Source organism: Dipodomys ordii, unplaced genomic scaffold (assembly GCF_000151885.1).
Source record: "Dipodomys ordii isolate 6190 unplaced genomic scaffold, Dord_2.0 Scaffold110, whole genome shotgun sequence".
In the NCBI taxonomy this organism is placed as follows: Eukaryota; Metazoa; Chordata; class Mammalia; order Rodentia; family Heteromyidae; genus Dipodomys; species Dipodomys ordii.
Genome location: NW_012267326.1, coordinates 5,017,133 through 5,039,467, shown reverse-complemented (window position 1 = coordinate 5,039,467; position 22,335 = coordinate 5,017,133). Strand labels below are relative to the sequence as shown.

General features: G+C 44.5%; 1 protein-coding gene across 1 annotated transcript in view; it reads left to right on the top strand.

Moving 5' to 3' along the window:
- Nucleotides 1-22,335, top strand: part of LOC105994830 — a 131,392-nt gene that overhangs the window by 78,540 nt on the left and 30,517 nt on the right. The window contains exons 2-3 of the mRNA XM_013028469.1: nt 12,493-12,670; nt 20,019-20,159. Of these exons, the coding sequence (XP_012883923.1) occupies nt 12,493-12,670; nt 20,019-20,159 (319 nt within the window). The remainder of the gene's footprint in view (nt 1-12,492; nt 12,671-20,018; nt 20,160-22,335) is intronic.

The following is a 22,335-nucleotide window of genomic DNA, read 5'->3' as shown; positions in this document are numbered from 1 at the left end:
CCCCCCCCAAAAAAAAAAAAAGGTGACTGTATACACTAAATTTAATTTAATTTTTTTAATCATGGGGCTTGAACTCAGGGCCTGGGCATAGTCCCTGAGCATTTTTGGTCAACTAGCTCTCTACCAAGTTGAGCCACAGCACCACTTTTGGTTTTCTGGGGGTTAATTGGAGATAATGTCTCAAGGACTTTCTTGCCTGTACTGGTGGTGAACCGGAATCCTCAGATCTCAGCCTCCTGAATAGCTAGGTTTACAGGCATGAGCCACCTGGCTTAAATTTAAATGTCTATCAACTAAAACTAACATCCAAATTTAAGAGCTGGTATATATGTCTCAAATGGTAGAGCCCTTGTCTAGGAAGGCCAGCCCTGATTTCAAATTTTATGCAAACAATTTAAAAATAAACATACATGTTCCAGTAGCTTATACCTGTAATCCTACCTGCTCTGGATGCAGAGATTTGAGAAATGTGCTTTGAAGCCATCCCAGGCAGGAAATCCTTGAGATTCTTACCTGGAATGAAGCACCAAAAATGATGGAAGTAGAGTCATGGCTCAAGTGGTAAAGCGCTAGCTAGCCTTGAGTAAAAGAAGCTCAGGGACAATGGCCAGGCCATGAGTTTAAGTCCTAGGACTGGCACCAAAAAAATAAACTTACATTCTAGTATTATTTTAAATACCCTATGTGGTTACCACATTGAACAGTGGAAGAACTCTATACACTGCTTTTCTCCTTCCTTCCTTCCTTCCTTCCTTCCTTCCTTCCTTCCTTCCTTCCTTCCTTCCTTCCTTCCTTCCTTCCTTCTCTCTCTCTCTTTCTCTCCTCTCTTTCTTTCTTGTTGGTCATGGGGCTTGCACTAAGGGTCTAGGCGCTATCCTGGATCTTTTTCTCTTTTCTTTTTTGCCAGTCATGGAGCTTGAACTCAGTGCCTGGGCACTGTCCCTGAACTTCTTTTGCTCAAGGCTATCATTCTACCCCTTGAGCCACACTACCACTTCTGGCTTTTTCTGGTTATATGGTACTGAGGAATTGAACCCAAGGCTTCATGCATGCTAGGCAAGCACTTTACCACTGAGCCAAAATCCTAGCCTTGGAACTTTTTTTGTTCAAAGCTAGAACTCTGCCACTTTGACGCACAGTGCCACTTCCAGTTTTCTGGTGGTTAATTGGAGGTAAGAGTGTCAGGGACTTTCCTGCCACGGCTGGCTTTGAACAGTGATGCTCAGATCTCAGTCTCCTGAGTAGCTACGATTACAGGCATGAGCCACCTGATTTTTATTTACGATCTTGAATTTTATGTGTATACAGACACAAAGAGTGTCTTTTTTTGTTTTCCCCCACACTCAGGGATCACTATAGCCCTAACTGGCCTCTTTCACAGTCCTCCTGCCTCCAACCAAGTGCTGGGATTATAGACAGGCACTAATTACCACACCAAACTCATAAGATAGAGCTTTGAAAGAAAAAACAAAAGCCAGTCTGAGTTCCATCCTCTTCATAGCACTTGCTACATAAGCACTCTATGACTTGCCTGCAGCTTAATTTCTCATTTCTTTTTTTTTTTTCTTTTAATAGTTGTAATAGTCCCAATTCTTTTTGTGTGTGTGTGTGTGTGTGTGTGTCGGTCGTGGGGCTTGAACTCTGGGCTTGGGCGCTGTCCCTTAGCTCTTCAGCTCAAGGCAAACGCTCTATCACTTGAACCACAGTGCCACTTCTGGTTTTCTAGTGGTTTTTTGGAGAAGAGTCTCATGGGCTTTCATGCCCTGGCTGGCTTTGAACTGTGATCTCAGATCTCAGCATCCTGAGTAGGATTATAGGCGAGAGCCACCGGCGCCCGGCGAGTCCCAACTCTTAATGGGTATCTATTCTTTAGTGAGCAGGGGGCTTGAACTTGGGGCCTGTGTACTGTCCCTTACATTTTTTTCCTTCCTTCCTTCCTTCCTTCCTTCCTTCCTTCCTTCCTTCTATTTCTTTTTTCCTTTTGTTTGTTTGTTTTGTCCTGGTGAACGCTGGGCCTAGACTCTGTCCCTGAGCTCTTCAGCTCAAGGTGAGCGCTCTACTACTTGAGCCACAGTACCACTTCCAGTTTTCTGTAGGTTAATTAGAGATAAGAGTCTCATGGCCTTTCCTGCCCAGGGTGACTTTGAACCACATCCTCAGATCTCAGCCTCCTGAGTAGCTAGAATAACAGGTATGAGCCACCGGCCTGGCTTCTTAGCTTTTTCTTGATCAAGGCTGCCATTCTTATCACTAGAGCCTCACTTCTGGCTGCCTTGGGACCAGGATCCTCAGATCTCAGCCTCCAAAGTAAGCTTTTATTAATTATAGGTGATCACTACTTTGTATCTTGCCTTATATATATTCTCTGGTAAGCATTTTTCTTGACAGTGACCCAAAGTCTCTTTCATCTCACTCATTTTCTTTAAGTGAACATGTTCATGTTTTTTTTTCCTCTCTCTCCCTTTTTAACCTTAGAGAGGCTTTATACCCAGAGATCAAAAAAACATTCACCAAGTTGAATCTGTTTTTACAATGTTTCATTTTTTACATTTGCATTTAAAATAGTGCCATTTGATTGTACTTCAAAAGCCTTTTAAGTGCAAAAAATTACACAAAATGTTAACAGTGGTTCTTCCTGGGTGATGAGATTCTTCATAGTTCTTTTCTTTCATGTACTGCTCTTAGGAGTGGGACTATAAATTCATCAAGCTAAAATGGATCATCCTCTTGCCCTGGGAACCTTAACCCAGATCAGCTCTGGGAGAGATGAGCATGGATTGTGGAGAATGTGGCAGAACCTCTGCCAGTTCTCTCCAGGCCTCGGTTTCCTCCTTGGGAAAAGGGGAGGTGTGCTGCAAGGTCCTTTGTGTCTTCACATGGCTTTGCACTCCAGGGCCATTCTTGACCTTTGCCTGACTTGGTAGCCAACCATCCTTTGGCTGATGGACACATCTTCAGCCTAATTCAGATCTCATCCCTTCTTAGGAAGATGGGAAGGGGACAGAACAAATACCAAAGGATGAGCTGGGGTCTGTTTATCCCTTCTTGCCCTGATCTGCAACAGAAGACCCTGGGTATTTGTTTTTGTTGTTATTGTTAACCACTGTATACTTTCCTGGTCTGTTCATTCATGTGAGGGAGTAATAATGGCGCCAGCCTTGAGACAGATCAGTGTACCCCTTTCTCACTCCTGGCTCCTCACTGCCTTGTCCACCATCTCTACCTCCCCTGCATGTCCATGCTTCCCTGCCCTCCTCCCTTCTCCTCCTCCTCTTCCCCTTCCTCCTCCTCCTCCCTGCTCCCTGAGACCCACCCAGCCTTCAGAAGCCACCTTTCCTCTGAATGACCTGACAAGTGTCATTGGCACTGGGTCACAAGCCCTCTCCCCTTGGCCACCTTGTCACCAGGCAGCAACACTGTCAGTCTCCTAGCTCCATGGGGGCAGAGGTGTGTCTGCTTTTATTCGCTGGATCCTTGCCCCCAGCAGGGAATCTCTTCTTCATGGAGCTCCAACTGGATTATCAGCAATTCCATTTTACACCAGGACAAACTAAATTGGTGGGAAGTGTGGTTTTAGAAACAGACAGATCTGGGTTTGAAGTCCTGGCTCTAGATACATAGTGGGATTTTTGGTGACATTTACATTCCCTGAGCCTCAATTTCTTCTGTAAAGTGGGGTAATCTATATCCCTGTGGTCTGCTGTCAATAATTGAGCTCTTAAATCAAATACCTGCTCAGGTTCTCTTTAAGTTGCATTTTCATAGCATTGCAGATGTGATATGGCCCAAAACTCAGATAATTCATGGTTACATGGGTGATGTGAAAAACCCAGGACAGGCTGGGTGTATCCCAGGCCGGCTTGTACTTTTTACTGACTTGGGCTCCTCAGCCCCTCCCTAGATCATGGTCACTGCTCGGAGAAGATCAGAGTGCCAGAGTCCAGACAGGATGAGCCTTACCTCATTGGGCCTCGCTCTGTCTGCTTCATACCTGTACAGTTATTTCATTACTTTCCTTCAAGTACTTTGTAAAGAGCACTAGCTGGAGGTCACAGTAACAAAACCACAGCCCCCAAACAGAACAGTTCTTGCTAGATAACCACCCAGCAAGAGGAGACCCAGGCCTTCCAGGGGAGAAGAGGGGCCACTAACACTGAGAGATGGCAGCTCATGCTAGGTGTCTACGAGATGTGACAGCTGACAAAAGCACAAAGGTGTCATTTACTGCTGGGGGGGGGTGAGGGGGGCAGTACCCAGCCTTTGGGTGTTCCTGCTTCCTATTGCTCACTTTGGGAAGCAATGGAAGGAACCTTTAAGAAATCACCTGCTTCATCCATCATCCTGTAGATGGAAGAGCTGGGCCCTTGCCCAGGGGGACAAGACCTACAGCCCACTATACTTGTGCAGTGTCACCCTAACCCCAAACATGGGACCCAGCACTGCCAGTCACATGCAAGACACCTTTGGGGACTGTAACCAGGACTTGGACTTGTACCAAACTCAGGGCCTTGCCCTCCACCAAGCTAAATGCCCAACTCCTCTTCCGTTTCTAATTTTTTTTTTGTTGGTGCTGGTATTAGGCTTGAACTCGTGTCTTTCATTCTCATTTAGCTTTTTTTTCTCAAGGCTGGCATTCTACTACTGGAGCCATGCCTTCTGGCTATGCTAATTAATTGGAGATAAGAGTCTTAATATCTTCAGAAATCAGCCTTCTCAGTAGCTAGAATTACAGGCATGTACCACTGGTGCTGGACTTACTTTGAAAAAAATATATCTGGGTGTATAAAAATGTATAGTCTCAAAAAAAACGTATAGTCGGGGCTGGGAAGTTGGCTCAGTGGTAGAGCGCTTGCCTTGCATGCCTGAGGCCCTGGGTTCGATTCCTCAGCACCACGTAAGTGAAAAGAAAAACCCCCGGAAGTGGCGCTGTGGCTCAAGTGGTAGAGCACTAGCCTTGAGCTGAAGAGCTGAGGGACAGCGCCCAGGCCCAGTGTTCAGGCCCCAAGACGGGACCCAAAAAAAAACCCAAACAAACAAAAGACAAGCAGTCTTGAAGAGAGCTGAAGAATCAACCTGAGATCCTGTGATGACTGGAGGAACCATGGTATCAAGAGAAACTTAGAATATACAGAGGGGGAAAAAGAAATTTCAGGCGGAGGGGAGTTGAAAAGGAAAGGAGAATGTTAATAATTAAATAAAGGTATGCATGGGAGTGCAGACTCAAATTCTGAAACTGGCAGACTCACTTTAAAAAAAAAAAACAAACGTATAGTCTCTGTGTACTGAGTCAAGGTCCTCACACATGCTAGGCAAGTGTTATATATACCTAGCTATACCTTCAGTCCCTGTCCCATTTTTAGAGTTAGTTATAGATTCCACTTGTGTCAAGACCTTCAAGCCATCTTCAGAACTCATCACTCCTGTTTGATTCAGGAGGAATGTTAAGTTGCTCCTCTTTATTTATGTATTTATTTTATTTGTTTGGTCATGCAGCTTGAACTCTAGGCCTGGGCACTGTCCCTCAGTTCTTCAGCTCAAGGTGAGCACTCTACCACTTGAGCCATAGCACCACTTCCAGTTTTCTGGTGGTTAATTGGAGATAAGAGTCTCCCAGACTTTCCTGCCTGGGCTGGCTTTGAACCGTGATCCTCAGATCTGTCTCCTGAGTAGCTAGGATTACAGGTGTGAGCCACTGGCGCTCAGCTTAAGTTATGCTTTTTGATATTATATATTTCATGTTATGTATAATTATACAACATATATAATTGATATTATATATAATTAACAGAATGAGAAAATGTTCAGTCCAACTTCTTACCCAAAGAGTATTTAAAAAATGAAATGTGACTTTTACTGCCCCCCAAAGGATTTATGAGTTACCTAGAACAAAACTAGGCCTTAGGCACCAAGATCTCTTCTCTTTTTAAAATTCATTGAATTGATGTCTTTCCCTCACTCTGAACTGACCCCTCAACTCCTACTCCAGATGTAGTAGCCTGGCCCGGGATTGCCTGGTAGTCACCTCCAGCACCCTGTGAGTTGTCATATTCAGTGATTTCTTCCCATCAGGTGTGGCTGCAAGACTGCCCACCCCATCTTGGGCTCAGCTGCCTAGGATAACAAGCACTCACTATTGCTCATGAGCCCCGGCCAGCTGCATTCTCAGCTTGGCCCTCCTCACATTTCTGAGCTTAGCTGAGTATTGGATGTTGCTCATCCTAGCCCTGATCATGAAGTTCTTTTGCTTCTTAGCAGGGGTATGGTCCTCTTCCTGTACTGTTGACTAGGCTCTGACCATTATGGTTTCCTCTACAGAAGGCTGTGGAGACTTATGGATTGCCTTGGGCCCCTTTGTGTTAAAAGTCTAGACAGCTGGCCTGTAGAAATATGTCCTTTCAGTTCCTTTTACCTCTTAGTCCACTCCTAATTGTGAAGGTCCTTCACCTTGAGTATCTTTGGGGCTGCTAAGTTTCTGAGAGCAGTGAACAACGCATGGTCTTTTTCTCTGCTGACTCCCCTCCCCCCCATAGCTAGCCCAATGTGTTGTATGCTATAGGTGCTCAGTAAGTGTTTAATGACTGAGATGGCTGGCTGAATGCTTGGGTGACATTGCTGATAAGACTAGGGAGGAAGCATAATGAGGCTTTGACTTATGCGCTGGATTAAATCATGGCACACAATGGAATTTCCTTTAATTTTTGTCCAGTCGTTTAAGGCCCCAGTAAACCAAAAAGAATGTGCAGACATGGCTTGATGGGCTTTTTTTTCTTTTGCCTTTTTTGGCCAGTCCTGGTGCTTGAACTCAGGGCCTGAGTTTCTTTTGCTCAAGGCTAGCGCTCTTTCACTTGAACCATAGCACCACTTCTGGCTTTTTTTCTGTTTAGGTGGTACTGAGGAATTGAACCCAGAGCTTCATGCATGCAAGGCAAGCACTCTACCACTAAGCCACATTCCCAGCCCTGGGCTTTGTTCTTAACAGTACCCACATTAGCTGGGCGCTGGTGGCTCACGCCTGTAATCCTAGCTACTCAGGAGGCTGAGGTCTGAGGATCACAGTTCAAAGCCAGCTCGGGCAGGAAAGTTTGTGTGACTCTTATCTCCAGTAAACCACCAGAAAACCAGATGTAGAGCTGTGGTGGCTCAAGTGGTAGAGCACTAGCTAGCCTTGAGCTGAAGAGCTGAGGGATAGCACCCAGGCTAGAGTATAAGCCCCACAACCAACAAAACAAATTAGTACCCCTCTTATTTGAATTCTAGCTCATTTCAGCAGATGTTTCTAGTTTACCTCTGCCTGTAAATAGTTGGCTTCCTGTAGAGGCCACAGAAAAGATCAGGGGAAGGGGACTTTTGTTCTGATTTGTGTATGTGTGTGTGTGTGTGTGTGTGTGTGTGTTTTCAGTCGGTGGTAGGGCTTAAACTCAAGACCTGGGCGCTATCCCTGGGCTCTTTTTGGTCAAGCCTAGCGCTCTACCACTCAGTTTTTTGGTGGTTAATTGGAGATAAGATTTTCATGGAGGCTTTTCTTCCCAGGCTGGCTTTGAACCTCAATCCTCAGATCTCAGCCTCCTGAGTAACTAGGATTACAGGCATGAAACATTGTCACTCTACCTGATTTGTGTTTGAATTAGGCTTCTTCCCATCTACTAGAGGTTGAACTCAAGGCCTCATATTGCTAGGCAAACACTCTACCACTGAGCTATGTTTCCAGTCATCTTCCAGTTTAACTGGATGCCAGGGGAGCACTGGATGAGCAGCCATACTCAGCTGAGAAGAAAGGTGTAGTGATGGGGCAACTCAGCCTCCCATTTACAAGTATCAGCAGAAATGGATAATGAGCTGTTTCGCTGACATCGGTGGGCACAGCTGCCTAGCCATAACATTTCTTGGTAGGAGGAGGGCATGAGAGTTCTAGATCATGTTGAGCATCAGTTCTCCGCCCAAGCTCCCTAATGAGTCACTGTGAACTTGAAAAATGGCACCCCGGAGGAGCCAGTTTTATTGTTTTGTGGTTTGGGTATGGCTTGGAACTCAGGATCTTGACCCTCACAAGTAATTCTAGTGTGTAGTCAAAGTTGAGACTTGATGGTGTAAATTATCATTTTTTTCTCTTTCCTGACATAGAATCATCTATGGTAGATTTATTCAGGCTTTTGTAGTTGTCAAAGCATATAGATTGTAATAAATGCTGAGAAATAATTAGAGCTGGCTAAAATGAGAGACAGGGAACCAGGTGCTGGTGGCTCTTTCTTAAAATCTTAAGATTGTGAAATCAGCCTAGGCAGGAAAGTCTGAGAGACTCATTTCCAATTAATCACACAGACACAGACACAGACACACACACACACAGACACAGACACACACACACAGACACACACACACACACACACACGGCCCAAAGTAGAGCTGTGTTTCAAGTGGCAGAGCATCAGTCTTGAGTGAAGAAGGTGAGGGACAGGCCTTAAGTTCAAGCCCTATGCCAACGTACACCTCCCCCCCCCATCTCTGAGGGAAGAGAGAGGAAGGATGACAATTCTTCTATGTTCTTCAGCATCAGCTGGGATACCTCCTCCCTTTCTTACCATCTACTCTGTTCAGAATAGTTAGAAAACTACAGATGTCCTAAAATTTGAATTTGCAAGATGCATTTTTACCATATTCTTTCATTAGAGTTATCAAAGAAAAAACTTCTTGGGGTAGGGAATATGGCTTAGTGGTAGGGTGCTTCTCTAGCATTCGTGAAGCCTTGGGTTCAATTCCTCAGTACCACATAAACATAAAAAGCTGAAAGTGATGTTGTGGCTCAAGTGGTAGAGTGCTAGTCTTGAACAAAAGAAGTTCAGGGACAGTGCCCAGGCCAAGTGCAAGCCCCAGGACTGGCAGAAAGAAAGAGATAGAAAGAGAGAAAGAGAAAGAAAGAAAGACAAAGAGAGAAAGAAAGAGAGAAAGAGAAAGAAAGAAGGAAAGGCAGAAAGAGAGGCAGAAACCCTCCCCCATGGTATAACTCCTGCTTTTCACTGTATTTGATGTCGGTATAATTTGTGGAGGGGAAGGGGAAAAACAAGTTGTTTAAATAGGGATACAGGTGGACCCATTGCAACAATGAGAAGTACAAGTCGTTATGTCAAAAATGAACTTTACAACTTTGGTGTGTGGGGGGAGGGGAGTGGGGAGGATTGGGTGGGGGGGCAGGGGGAGGATGGGAAGGGATGGGAAGGAGAAACAAAGGAGGAGGCTACAATGCTTGACAAGAAATGTACTCATTATCTTGCCCATGTAATTGTAACCCCTCTGTACAGTACTTTCACAATAAAAAAACTAAATAAAAATTAAAAAAAAAAGAGGCAGAAAGAAAGAGGAAGGAAGAAAAGAAGGAAGGAAGGTTCTTTAGAGCCGTTGGGGGGCTGATTGGCTCATCTGGGATTAGGGTCCCACTTCTGGTCAGCAGAGATTCTAGGAAATGGCAAAGGTAACCCATGCCAGGGTGTCCCATGTACTGCAGGAAGGAGCTGTTGGGACCGATATTGAGAAGTTAGGGTTCAGTGATTTCCATAAGGCCTTAGAGACTGAATTTGTTAGTTGAGTAGAACTAGAGAGATGAGGACCAGAATTTGTTAGTGGAATAAAGATACAGAGAGATGAGGACTTCATGGCTCTAGGCCTACTGGATTTGTTGCTCAGAATCTAGGTCCTGTTCTTTGTTCCCTTTGAAATTGTTGGGAACATCTTGGGACATTGGGGTCTCATGTAGGAATAAGGACACCAACTTGAAAGGAACTTGTCAAGGAAAAGTTTGCTGTGGCAGAAAGATCTGCTAGTGGGAAGAAGCCGAGTCAGCAAGTGCGGTGGGCTGGCAATCTGCAGGGTTGTATCCCTAGCATAATACTACCTCATGTTTTGATTGGTCAGAAATTAGGTTTACAAGCTGTGTGATTGGCTAGTTTGAGATGATATTGCTTAATACAATTTAACAGGAACAGGGCATAACTGGTAACAGGATATCTTTATTTATTTATTTATTTTGGGTCCGGTCGTGGGGCCTGAACTCTGGGCCTGGGCGCTGTCCCTCAGCTCTTCAGCTCAAGGCTAGCGCTCTACCACTTGAGCCACAACGCCACTTCCGGCTTTTTTCTTTTTGCTTATGTGGTGCTAAGGAATCGAACCCAGGGCCTCATGCATGCAAGGCAAGCAATCTACCCCTGAGCCACCTTCCCAGCCCCTAGGATATCTTAATTAAAGTACAGTCAACTAAGACCAAGCCCTGGCCAAAGCAGGAACTGGTCAGAAAAACAGTTCTTCTTAGCTAGCATTTTACCACTTAAGCCATGCCTCTAACCTCAAGAAAAAAAATTCTAATAACAGAATATGGCTTAGCTAAAATAGCTTCTTAGAGGTTGGGGTTCTTCTTGTTATTTTTTTTGTTATTATTATCTTTAAGTAGCTGTATAAGGGAGTTTCATTTCAGTGTATTAATTTATAAGTACAGTGTATCTTCATCAATATCATTCTGTCTCCTAACACCACCCCCCAGATTACCTGATTCCATTGAATGTATACATTGAAATAATGATGGTATTTGCCCATTCTTCCACTCTGCATTTGTCTCTTCCTCCTTTCTTGAACTCTATCCCTTCTCCTCGTTTCCCTATCCAGGACAAAAATATTTTTTTCAGCTATATAGTATGTATGTATGTATGTATTTATTTATTTAGTTAGTTGGTCATGGGACCTGAACTCTGGGCCTGGGCACTGTTCCTCAGCTCTTCAGCTCAAGGCTATCGCTTTACCACTTGGGCCACAGTGCCACTTCTGGCTTTTTCTGCTTATGTGGTGCTGAGGAATTGAACCCAGGGCCTCATGCATCCAAGGCAAGCACTGAGCCACCTTCTGAGCCCCATGATATTTATTTTGTTGACCTATAAGTTAGTTGTTCAAAACAATTACACCGTTGGAGTCTTCTCTGAGTATCTCATACTTCAATTTGTCCATGAATATCTGCATTTTTCCCTGTGTATGTTTTCCTATGTTTACAATTTAGACCTAACTCCACATAAGAGAGAAAATATGCATGGTATGTTTCTCTGAGCCCAATTTATTTCACCTAACATTTTTTCCTGCAAATGACATAATGTACTTTTGTTGTTGTTGTTGTTCAGTCATGAGTCTTGAACTCTTGGCCTGGGTGCTGTCCCTGAGCTCTTTAGCTTAAGGCTAGTGCTCTACCACTTGAGCCACAGTGCCACTTCTGGTTTTCTGTTGGTTAATTGGAGATAAGAGTCTCATGGACTTTCCTGCCCAGGCTGGTTTTGAACCATGATCCTCAGATCTTAGCCTCCTGAGTAGCTAGGATACAAGCATGAGCCACTAGCACCTGGCCATAATGTACTTTTTTGATACATGAGTACAATTACTGTATATGTGTGTGTGTGTGTTTCTTGATTCATTCATCCATTATAGGGGATGAGCTGTTCCCAAACCTTGGCTATGGTGAATAATGAACAATGAACATGGATATTCAAGTGTCTTTTTTTTTTTTTTTTTGGGTCCGGTCATGGGGCCTGAACTTTGGACCTGGGCACTGTCCCTCAGCTCTTCAGCTCAAGGCTAGCGCTCTACCACTTGAGCCACAGCACCACTTCTGGCTTTTTTCTTTTTGCTTATGTGGTGCTAAGGAATCAAACCCAGGGCCTTGAGCATGCAAGGCAAGCGCTCTACTACTGAGCCACCTTCCCAGCCCCAATATTCAAGTGTCTTTATTGTATGCTGACTTGTAAACTCTTTTGGATAAATGCCCAACATCCATGTAATTCTTGTCTTTCCAGTTAGAATTCCACTTTAGGCCAGTTTATCTGAACAGTTTATTTTCCAGTGGGTACATTTTTATCTTAGTAGATTTGAACTACAATTTGGTGTCCTTGGAGACTTCAAAAACCCTCTAGTAGCTGGGCGTGGTGGCTCATGCCTATAATCCAAACTACTCAAAGGCTGAGATATGAGGATCACTGTTCAAAGCCAGCCCGAGCAGGACAAGCTGTGAGACTCTTATCTCCAATAAACCACTCAGAAAACCAGAAGTGGTGCTGTGGTTCAAGTGGTAGAGCACTGGCCTTGAGCTGAAGAGCTGAGGGACAGCACCCAGGCCCAGAGTTCAAGCCTTAGGACTGAACAAAAATAAATAAATAAAACCCTATAGTGTCATCATCATGAGGTAGATGGATTTCTTTTCTTTATGTCACACTGCCCCAAGTTAACTTTGGCTTTTATTGGTTTCAAGAAGGATAGGTTTTCACCTTCGTGCAAAGTTCCTGGGCTTACCAGTGTGAACAAGCACATTTCATGTGGCTTAAGATGAATACACGTCTCATTTTGAGCAAGCTCAGTCTTTGATCAGAATGAAAGCACAGGCCTTGTGAATTTAAATTGAGTGCATTTAACTTAATTGAAATCAAATTCTTCTGCTCAAGTGAATTTTTTTTTCTGATTTCTTTTTTGCAGGGGTTCAGCTGTTGCGAAGATAATTGGCAATAATGTTCAGAAGCTGCAGAAGTTTGCCTCCACAGTGAAGATGTGGGTCTTTGAAGAAACAGTCAATGGCAGAAAACTGACTGACATCATAAATAATGACCATGAAAATGTAAAATATCTCCCCGGACACAAGCTACCAGAAAATGTGGTGAGACTCTGGTTCATTCTTGCTTGATCTTGCTTAGCTGGTGGAGCTGGGGATCTGGAGCTGGCCAAGTGACTTCCCTGTTATTCCCCATTGGCTCTGGTTTTTCCTGATTGAAAATGGGCTTTGTGTTACTCTTGGGGCTGTTGTAAACAGAGTGCCCTAGGTGGGGTGAGTTAAACAACAGAATTTGTTTCTTTTTGTGACAGTTCTGAACAGATGTCATGGTTGTTTTCTTGTGGAGCTTCCTGGTGGCTGTGTCATAACCCTTGCTGTGGGGACAGAGTCCTGTTGGAGCCCATGTATCATACAGCAGTCATATTTCCCCACTCTTATCATTTTCAGTTCACTACCTCTCTGAGGGTGCTGTCACCAAATGTAGTCACTGTCTCAGGTGCTGAGGCAGAATGTCAGCGAATGAGCTTTGGGGGACATACCATGTACTCTGTAGGAGTGAGAATCTTTTCTATCCAAGTGACATAATCACCACCATTTAAACGGTAGCCTCCATCCTTCAAGAGGTATTTTAGGTGAGCCACATCCTGTTTTAAGAATTACTTTCTAGGGGGAGGCTGGGAAGGGATCTGAAGGGTAAACAAAGGAGGAGGCTGCAATGCTTGGTGAGAAATGTATGCATTATCCTGCCCATGTAATTGTAACCCTTCCGTACAGTATGTTCACAAATAAAGTAAAATTAAAAAAAAAAGAAAATCTGAATTAAAGAAAAAAAAATTACTTTCTAGGATGGCACCCATGATTCACATCTGTAATCCTAGCTACTCATGAGGCTGAGATCTCAGGATTATGGTTCAAAGCCAGCGGGAGCAGGAAAGTCTATCTATCAGACTTATATCTCCAGGCTCTCAGTTCAAGTCTCAGGACAGACACATACTAGATATCTGGAGGCTGGAGGTATGGCTCGAGTAGTAGAGTTCACACAAACAAATACACACACACACAATATCTCTAGAGGCTGAAGGTGTGGCTCAACTGGGATACACATACACATATACACACAATATCTCTAGAAGCTGAAGGTGTGGCTCAAGTGGTAGAGTGATCCAGCTCCAGCGGAGTAAGAATTGTAAGAGCCGTGGCGCTGTAGCTCAAGTGGTAGAGCGCTCGCCTTGAGTTGAAGAGCTGAGGGACAACGCCCAGGCCCAGAGTTCAAGCCCCACGACTGACAAAAAAAAAAAAACAACTATATAAAGAATTGTAAGAGCCAGGAGGCCATGGTTTGGGTTGATTGCTTGGATAAACTTAAAACCCCTTGAAAACTAACCAGTCACACAAGATTGTGGACCTGAATTCTAACCAATCAAAATCAGAACAAAAGCTCAGTGACATATTAGGAATAAAAGCTGGGCAACTCCCAGGCCAGTTCTTGTGTACTTGGCTTATTGTCATGTCCTTTTGCTTTTGTAGGTTTTGTTGTTGTTGTTGTTGTTGATTTTTGCTAAGTTCCTTTTGAGTTGGTGTCCTATTTCTGTGTGATACTTCAGTATCCCAAGACATATCCAACATATCATGGCAGGACTCCTTTGTTGTTGGTGGTGGTTTTGTACCAGTACTAGGACTAAAACTCAGCTCCTCATGCCCTCCCTTAGCTTTTTTGCTCAGGGCTCATGCTCTACCACTGGAGCCATACCCCAGTTTCAGATTTTTCACTAACTAACTGGAGATGAGTCTCTCAAACTTGTCTTCCCAGGCTGGCTTCAAACTTCAATCTTTAGCTCCAAACCTCGAGTAGTTAGGATTACAGCTGTGAGCCACTAGCACCCAGGAAGAAGATTCTTCTTTGGCATTTAGAGTGCATTGGAGCTGGAACTAGTGATACCCTCCTTGCTTGTGTTCCCTGATGTCACTCTCTCAGTGCCTGTATTTGGTCAGCTGTTCAGGCCAACTAATGTCCTATTCTATAATTAAAGTCAAGGTCAAGGCCTACATCACACAGGGAAATAGAAGAAAATAGCAGAACTGTAGGAGTGACATTTGAAAATGCAAGCTTACTAAGTCTGGGAGAGAAAAATACTAGGTTGTTGCCTGGCCTGGTTCTGTGGATTTGAAGGGGAAGAAGGAAGTGGGTGTGGAAAAAGAAAAGAACATCACCCTGCTGCTGGTGTGGGTGGAGTCTATGAACTCCCGTGGGCTGCCAGATTCACCCCCCTGTAGGTTTCTGTAATAGTCTTTTTGGAAGCCAGCTCCCTGTGGCTTCCTGCTTCCTCTGGTTTACCTTGTGTGTTCATACCACTGCCTCCATGAGCATTGCCTCTGAGGGTAGAGTATGGTGCTGTGGCTGTAGACAGAAAGAGGAATAAAATGAGGGCTGCCTTCTGGGAGGACTGTATGAAAAGAATTAAATGTGGGGAAGTTTGCAGATGCCAAGGCCTACCTTATTAAAATGGTTTTGTGTGTGTGTGTGTGTGTGTGTGTGTGTGTATGTGTGTGTGTGTATGTGTGTGTGTGTATGTGTGTGTGTGTGCGCGCGCGTGCCAGGCCTGGGGCTTGAATTCAGGGCATCAGCACTGTTTCTGAACTTCTTTTGTTTAAGGCTTGCACACTACCACTTGAGCTACAACTCTACTTTTTGGCTTACTTTTTTGTAAGTTTATTGGTAGGTAAGAGTCTCACCAACTTTCCTGCCCGGACTGGCTTCAAACTGCAATCCTCAGATCTCAGCCTCCTCAGTAGCTAGGATTTCAGGCGTGAACCACCAGCACCCAGCTTTCCCACCCACACTTTCTGTGTATTTTTTTCACATTTGATTCAGTACATTTATTTGGAGTTATGAATGAGTGTAGAAGTTTTTTAGCTACAGTTAGATTTAAAGGTCATGATAGCCAAGCCCAGTAGCTTATGCCTGTAAGCCTAGCTATTCATGAGGCTGAGATCTGAGGATCATGGTTCAAAGCCAGCCCATGCAGGAAAAGTCCGTGAGACTCTTATCTCCAAAAAACCACCAGACAACCGGAAGTGGCACTGTGGCTCAAGTGGCCTTGAGCTGAAGAGCTGAGGGACAGTGCCCAGGCCCAGAGTTCAAGCCCCACGACTGACCAAAAAAAAAAAAAAGCCATGCTATTGCACTTGGGAAGATCAGTAGGCACTTGTGCTTGGTGGGGATTGGGTCTCTCCTGCAGAGTAGACAACATGTAGTGGATAGTAGCTCATCAGCACTATACAGTATACCATGAATCAGAGGATACAAAAGATTCAGGTTTGTCCATATGGCTGTTCTCATTGGTTTTCAGTGATTTTTGTTGTTGTTGGGGGTTACATTTTTATTCATTTGGATCACAGCACTGGACTCCTGGGCTTTAAACAGCTAGCCCTGGTTCTTTTGTTCTGGTTCTTCCTCAGTCCTGCTTATGCTGAAAGACAAACTGTTTGGGGTTGTCTTTCCTATCCCATTTTAGGATCTTTAACAGTGGACAGCCTCAGAAACTATTACTTATTTATTTATATTTTGCCAGTTCTGGTGCTTGAACTCAGGACCTGGGCATTGTCCTTAAGCTTCTTTTGCTAGCACTCTGCCATATGAGTCACAGTGTCACTCCTGGCTTTTTCTGTGTTTGTGGTTCTGAGGAATCAACCCAGGGCTTCATGCATGCTAGGTAGGCACAGTACCACTAAGCCACATTCCTAGCCCCTCAGAAACATTTTAAACCAGGAGGCTTACAAAATCCTCAGATCTCAGCCTCCTGATGAGTTAGGATGTGTCATTTAGCTTAAGCTAGGATTTAGCCACTGGTGTGCCAAGCTTCAGCCTCTTGTTCTGAGAGATGAGATTCAAATGACTTGTTAGCTGTTAAGACCTGGTTTTGATAGAGTATAAAACGCATTATGTATGTGTGCCATACACATAACCACCAAAAAGCTAGAAGTGGAGCTGTGGCGCAAGTGGTATAGTGCCAGCCTTTAGCAAAAAAGCCAAGCAAGAGCTGAAGAAAAAAAATTGGAAGGAAGGAAGGAAAAAGAAAGAGTCTCCAGAGAGATTGTACAGAGTGTGACCTATAAGAATAAAGTGTAGGGGGTGAGTAGCAAGACCTCTTTGGTTTCCTCTGCTCCTTTTTGTCTTAAGAGCGAGGCTGGGAAGGGGGCTCAGTGGTAGAGTGCTTGCCTCACATGCATGAGGCCCTGGTTCAATTCCTCAGCACCACATAAACAGAAAAATAGGGAAGTGGCCCCGTGGTTCAAGTGGTAGAGCACTAGCCTTGAGCTGAAGAGCTGAGGGACAGTGCCCAGGCCCAGAGTTCAAGCCCTATGGCTGACCAAGAAAGAAAAAAAAAATAGCAAATGTTCTTGCAGAACAGGGGTCTTACGCTTTACTGTCAGACAAGGTAGGTGAGAGAATTTCCTACATAGTAAGGTGGGACAAAGAGCACTGGCTTTTTTTGTTTGTTTTAAATTTTATTGTTATCGTAAAGGTGATGTACAGAGGGGTATTACATAAGTCAGGTAATGAGTACATTTCTTTTGAGCAGTGTCACCTCTTTCCTCATTTTCTCCCCATTTTTCCCTCCTGACCCTCCTCCTCTACAAGTTGTATAGTTCATTTTCAACATTGTCTATTGAGTTTCGCTGCTCTGTTCACCCTTTGTCCCTCTCTCTTATTTTCCCCAAGAGCAGTATTTTTAGGGTTGTTATTTTAGGCCAGTGCTAGGGTTTATACTCAGGTCCTAGGTGCTATCACTGGTTTTTTTTTTTTTTTTTTCATTTAAAACTGGTGCTCTACCACTTGAGCCATACCTCCACTTCCAGCTTTTTGGTGGTTAATTGAATATAATAATCCCACAGAATTTTCTGCTCCACAGGCTCTGACCCACAGTTCTCCGATATCAGCCTCCTAAGTAGCTCAGATGACAGGCATGCAGTGCTGGCTGTTCTTCAGTTTTATGGCTCTGGCATAAGGACAAAGGCTCTGGTTTCTGTGCTTGCCTTGCAGCGGGGAGGGGAGTGGGGGGTTAGAGGATGTCAGGGAGATACTGCGTCTGAGGCTTTCACTGTGGGGTAATAAGTCCCTGGTACCTATGACCCCAACCCTAGACTGTGGTCTGGAGGTCTTCAGAAGGGAAATACGGACTTTCCCTGCCTTCATGAGGAAGGAAGGAGATGCCCTAAGCTTTTGGCTGTGGTTCAGGTGTGGGAATGACTGAGTCATCTACACCAGCTTAAGCTAAAAGAATGGTTTGCTTTATTTGACTAAAAAAATACACATAGGGGCTGGGCACCGGTGGTAGCTCATGCTTCTATCTACTTGGGAGACTTGAGAGTAGAAGGATCATGGTTCAAGGCCTACCTGGGAAGAACTATTTGTGAGACCCTGTGAGAAAAGCCATCTTTTCTGTGGAAGTGGGTTGCTTCCTGTCGACCATATCAGAATAATTTCTCTTAAAAGTTTGTGTTTTAGGGCTGGGAAGGTGGCTCAGTGGTAGAGCTCTTGCCTTGCATGCCTGAGGCCCTGGGTTCGATTCCTCAGCACCACATAAGCAAAAAGAAAGAAGCAGCAAGTCTTTGGGCTGGGAAGGTGGCTCAGTGGTAGAGCTCTTGCCTTGCATGCCTGAGGCCCTGGGTTCGATTCCTCAGCACCACATAAGCAAAAAGAAAAAAGCCGGAAGTGGCGCTGTGGCTCAAGTGGTAGAGCGCTAGCCTTGAGCTGAACAGCTGAGGGACAGTGCCCAGGCCCAGAGTTCAGGCCCCATGACTGGACCAAAAAAAAAAAAAGTTTGTGTTTTGGACTGGTGGCTTTGTTCTTATTGAATAAATGCTTTGGCATAAGGAAGGATTTTTTTTTTGAAATGTAAGGTTTTTTGTCTTAGCTGGTTATTCCAAAATGGAAGAGAAATTAAGACACACCTCAGCTTGGACAATAAAATAGCAGAAGGTGGGAATATGTTTTGAGATTGCTTGTATACTGTTAATCTTAAAGTCTTTTAATGGTCACCTTATATAAATACATCCTATCCTCTTCTTTATTCTGATTGGCTAACCAGAGCAGAGAGGTGGGACCAGCTGCATTAGGGATAAAAAGGGAGCCTGCCGCTTGCTTGCTTTGACCAAAATCTGGCTAATGGCACATCTTTTTGCAGAAGTAAATTTTGCCTTGCTTTGAGAATTCTTTGTTTTTATTTCTTCAGTTGTGACTCTGGTAGTTTTTGTTTGCCAATCCTGGGGCTTGAACTCAGGACCTGGGCACTGTCCCTGAGCTTCTTTTGCTCAAGACTAGCACTCTATCACTTGAACCACAGCACTGCAGCCTTTTCTGTATATATGGTGCTAAAGAATTGAACACAGGGCTTCATGCATGCTAGGCAAGTACTCCACTACTAAGTCACATTCCCAGCCCCTCCCGGTGGTTCTTGAGGAGCATATTTATAACAACCCCTTCTCAACTCATATATCACTGGGTGCAGTGGACCAGTGTCATCCCAAACAACATGGGAGTCTGGGACTGGGAGATTCATGGTTCTAGGTCAACCAAGGAAAAAAAAATCCAGGAGACTGGCTCCTTGGAAGGGAAGCTGGATATGGTGGTGCACACCTGTGTTCCCCGTGATGATGGGAAGTCTGTGGTTGGATTGTGGCGCACAGTACACCGGGACAGGAAGTGAGACTTTACTGTAAAAATAGCCAGTGAAAACCAGACTGGGTGTGGCTTAGCAATATTGAGCCTGCCTAGCAAGTATATATGGCCCTGAGTTCAAACCCTAGTGCTGTCAAGGAAAGAAGTCCATGTGAGGCTGGCTTCAGGTGCATTGGCTGAAATTATGCTCATGAAACTTTCTTTTTTTTTCTTCTGCTTTCTATACTTGGCTTCATCCACATGGAAGCCTCCCCACACATATCTAAAATGGCTGCAGTAGCTCCAGGCTTCATGCCACCATCCCATACTGTTCAAGAAAAGACCTGTAGCCACTACTGAAGAGTAAGGAAGCATTCGTTTCCTACAAACCCTTACTCACACCTTCCCGCTTCTGCTTGACTTTGAGTGTTTAATATGCCAGTTGAATAAATTAAGGACCATCCCTGCCTTAAGAGAAAGACTACTTGCACCCAAATCACATAAGTTACCTGCAAACTGTAGCTTTAAAAGAACCGTGGGAGCTGGGTGTGGTGGTGCATCTCTGCAATCTCAGCACTTAGGAGGCTAAAGCAGATCTTGAGTTGGAGACTAGCCAGGCTACATAAGGAGGGAGACCTGCCTCAAAAAAAAAAAAAGAAAAAGGGTATGTCAGGATTCTTCATGGAGATTAGGGACTGCAGCAGTTCTTACTCACTAAAGGGTTAATGGGCAGAAACAATTCCAGATGGATGGATGTTGTCTGACTGCTGTCTGTTTCTCCTGATGCTGCAGGTTGCTATCCCAAACCTCAGCGAGGCTGTGCAGGATGCGGATCTGCTGGTGTTCGTCATCCCTCACCAGTTCATCCACAGGATCTGCGATGAGATCACGGGTAGGGTTCCCAAGAAGGCCCTGGGCATCACCCTCATCAAGGTAGGTTGTGTGCAGAGCAGGCTGGAAGGGTGTGCTGGAGAGGGAGAGTGCCTCTCATCAGCTCCAGCTGTGGAGCTGGGGGGAAGGTGGAGGCAGAGTTTGGGGTTTTGTTTGTATTTTTAAGGATGCCTGGCAGGTAATAAAACCCAAAACCCACAGGCCTGGTTCAGATCAGGTTTAGGAGCAGGGCAGCTTTCCGTAGCAGCAGGTCAGTCAGCCTGGAGGAGAGGACAGCTCTGATGCTGTAGTCTGCTCTGCCTAGCCTGCGCTGGGCATCCCCAGGACCTGTTTCAGCTGGGACATGACTCATCATCAACCAGATCCTACGCTTTAGAGGGAGACAGAGCCTGAAATGGGCTCTTCATATTTAATTTTTAAAAAAATTTCTTTAAGTAGTTGCACAAAGGGTTTTCAATATAACAAATCAGTTTATAATTACTACGCATCTTTTGTTCTGTTATCTTTTTTTTTTTAATTTAATTTTATTTTATTTGTGAACATACTGTACAGAGGGGTTACAATTGCATGGGCAGGATAATGCGTACATTTCTTACCAAGCATTGCAGCCTCCTCCTTTGTTTACCCTTCCCATCCCTTCCCAGCCTCCCCCCTCCCCCCCTTGTTCTGTTATCTTTAAGTTGTATGGCGGGTTTCAATTCAACTTGTCAGTTTGTAAGTACCATGCATCTCGATCAGGGTCACCCCTTCCATCATTCTCCATCTGTCCAACTGCCACCGATCCCCTCAAGTTCCCTGGTTCTGTTTTCACATCCATACATTGAGTATTGCAGCTGGACTCCCCACCCTTCCTCTATTTGTTTGCCCTCCCTTCCCAACAAAACAAGTTCTAGCTTCCTGGCATTTTGTTACACTGGTTGTTCAAAGGAGGGAATCCTCCCCTGTATATATCATATTTAGTTAACATATATATGACCCTCTATTTTTCATATATGTTTATACTTTAGATCTACCTTCTACATAGGAGAGAAAACTGCACCCATTGTGTCTCTGAGCCTAGCTTTAAAGTGGGTGTTTTAAACCACAAGTCCTTAGACCAGAGGCCATACCCTTAAGTGGAGAGAGAAACTCCTGTGTCTTTTTTTTTTTGGTCAGTCATGGGGCCTGAATTCTGGGCCTGGGTGCTGTTCCTCAGCTCTTCAGCTCAAGGCTAGCACTCTACCACCTGAACCACAGCGCCACTTCTGGCTTTTTCTGTGTATGTGGTGCTGAGGAATTGAACCCAGGGCCTCATGCATGCAAGGCAAGCACTCTACCACAGAGCCACCTTCCCAGCCCCTCATTTTTTATTTCACTATAAGCGAGTTTCATACCTTCATTTAATTGGCTTCATAGGAAATCTTCATGTTTTATGGAATTCTGAGAATGAGTTTATCACCTTCACCACACTGCTAGGGGCCCCGGAGGGTATTGCAGTTCATTGTTTGTGTGAAGGTGAACTAGAGCAGCCTATGTGCTGAACAGCACTAGGGTGGTAAAAGGTCATAGACTACTACTAGTTTTGGAATACTGTAGAGCAGAGAACAGCAATGAACAGGCTCATACAGTCACATGGCCAACTTTCTAAAATAGTAATGGATCCCAAAGCAGACCATAACAGATAAATGGTGTGGTTCTTAACTGACTTTCAGAAAACTAGTTTAATGAACCTCATGTTTGTTTAGGGAATTACATGCAACAAGATGTACACTATTGAGAATGGTGACTTGGCTGGGGGAGGAAACATGAGGAAGGGGAAGGGTTGTGGGAAAAGACACAGAGACTTCAGCACACGGGTCATGTTCTGCTTTATTTTAATTTTTTGCACTGTTGGTGAGTCATGTTCTTAATCCAAATGATGGGTGTATACTTTTAAAATGTGTGTGTGTGTGTGTGTGTGTGTGTGTGTCCAGTGCTTGGGCTTGCACTCAGGGCCTGGGCACTTTCCCTGAGCTTTTTGCTCAAGGTTCACCCTCTACCACTTGAGCCACAGCTCCTCTTCCAGCTTTTTGTTGTTTAAGCGAAGATAAGAATCTACCCGACTTCTGCCCAGGCTGGTATCGAACCTTAATCCTCCCATCTCGGCCTCCTGAGTAACTAGGATTACAGGCACTTGCCATTTTAATCTTTATTCTTTTTTTTTTTTTGCATTTGCTTGTTTTAATTTTTTTTTTTTTTT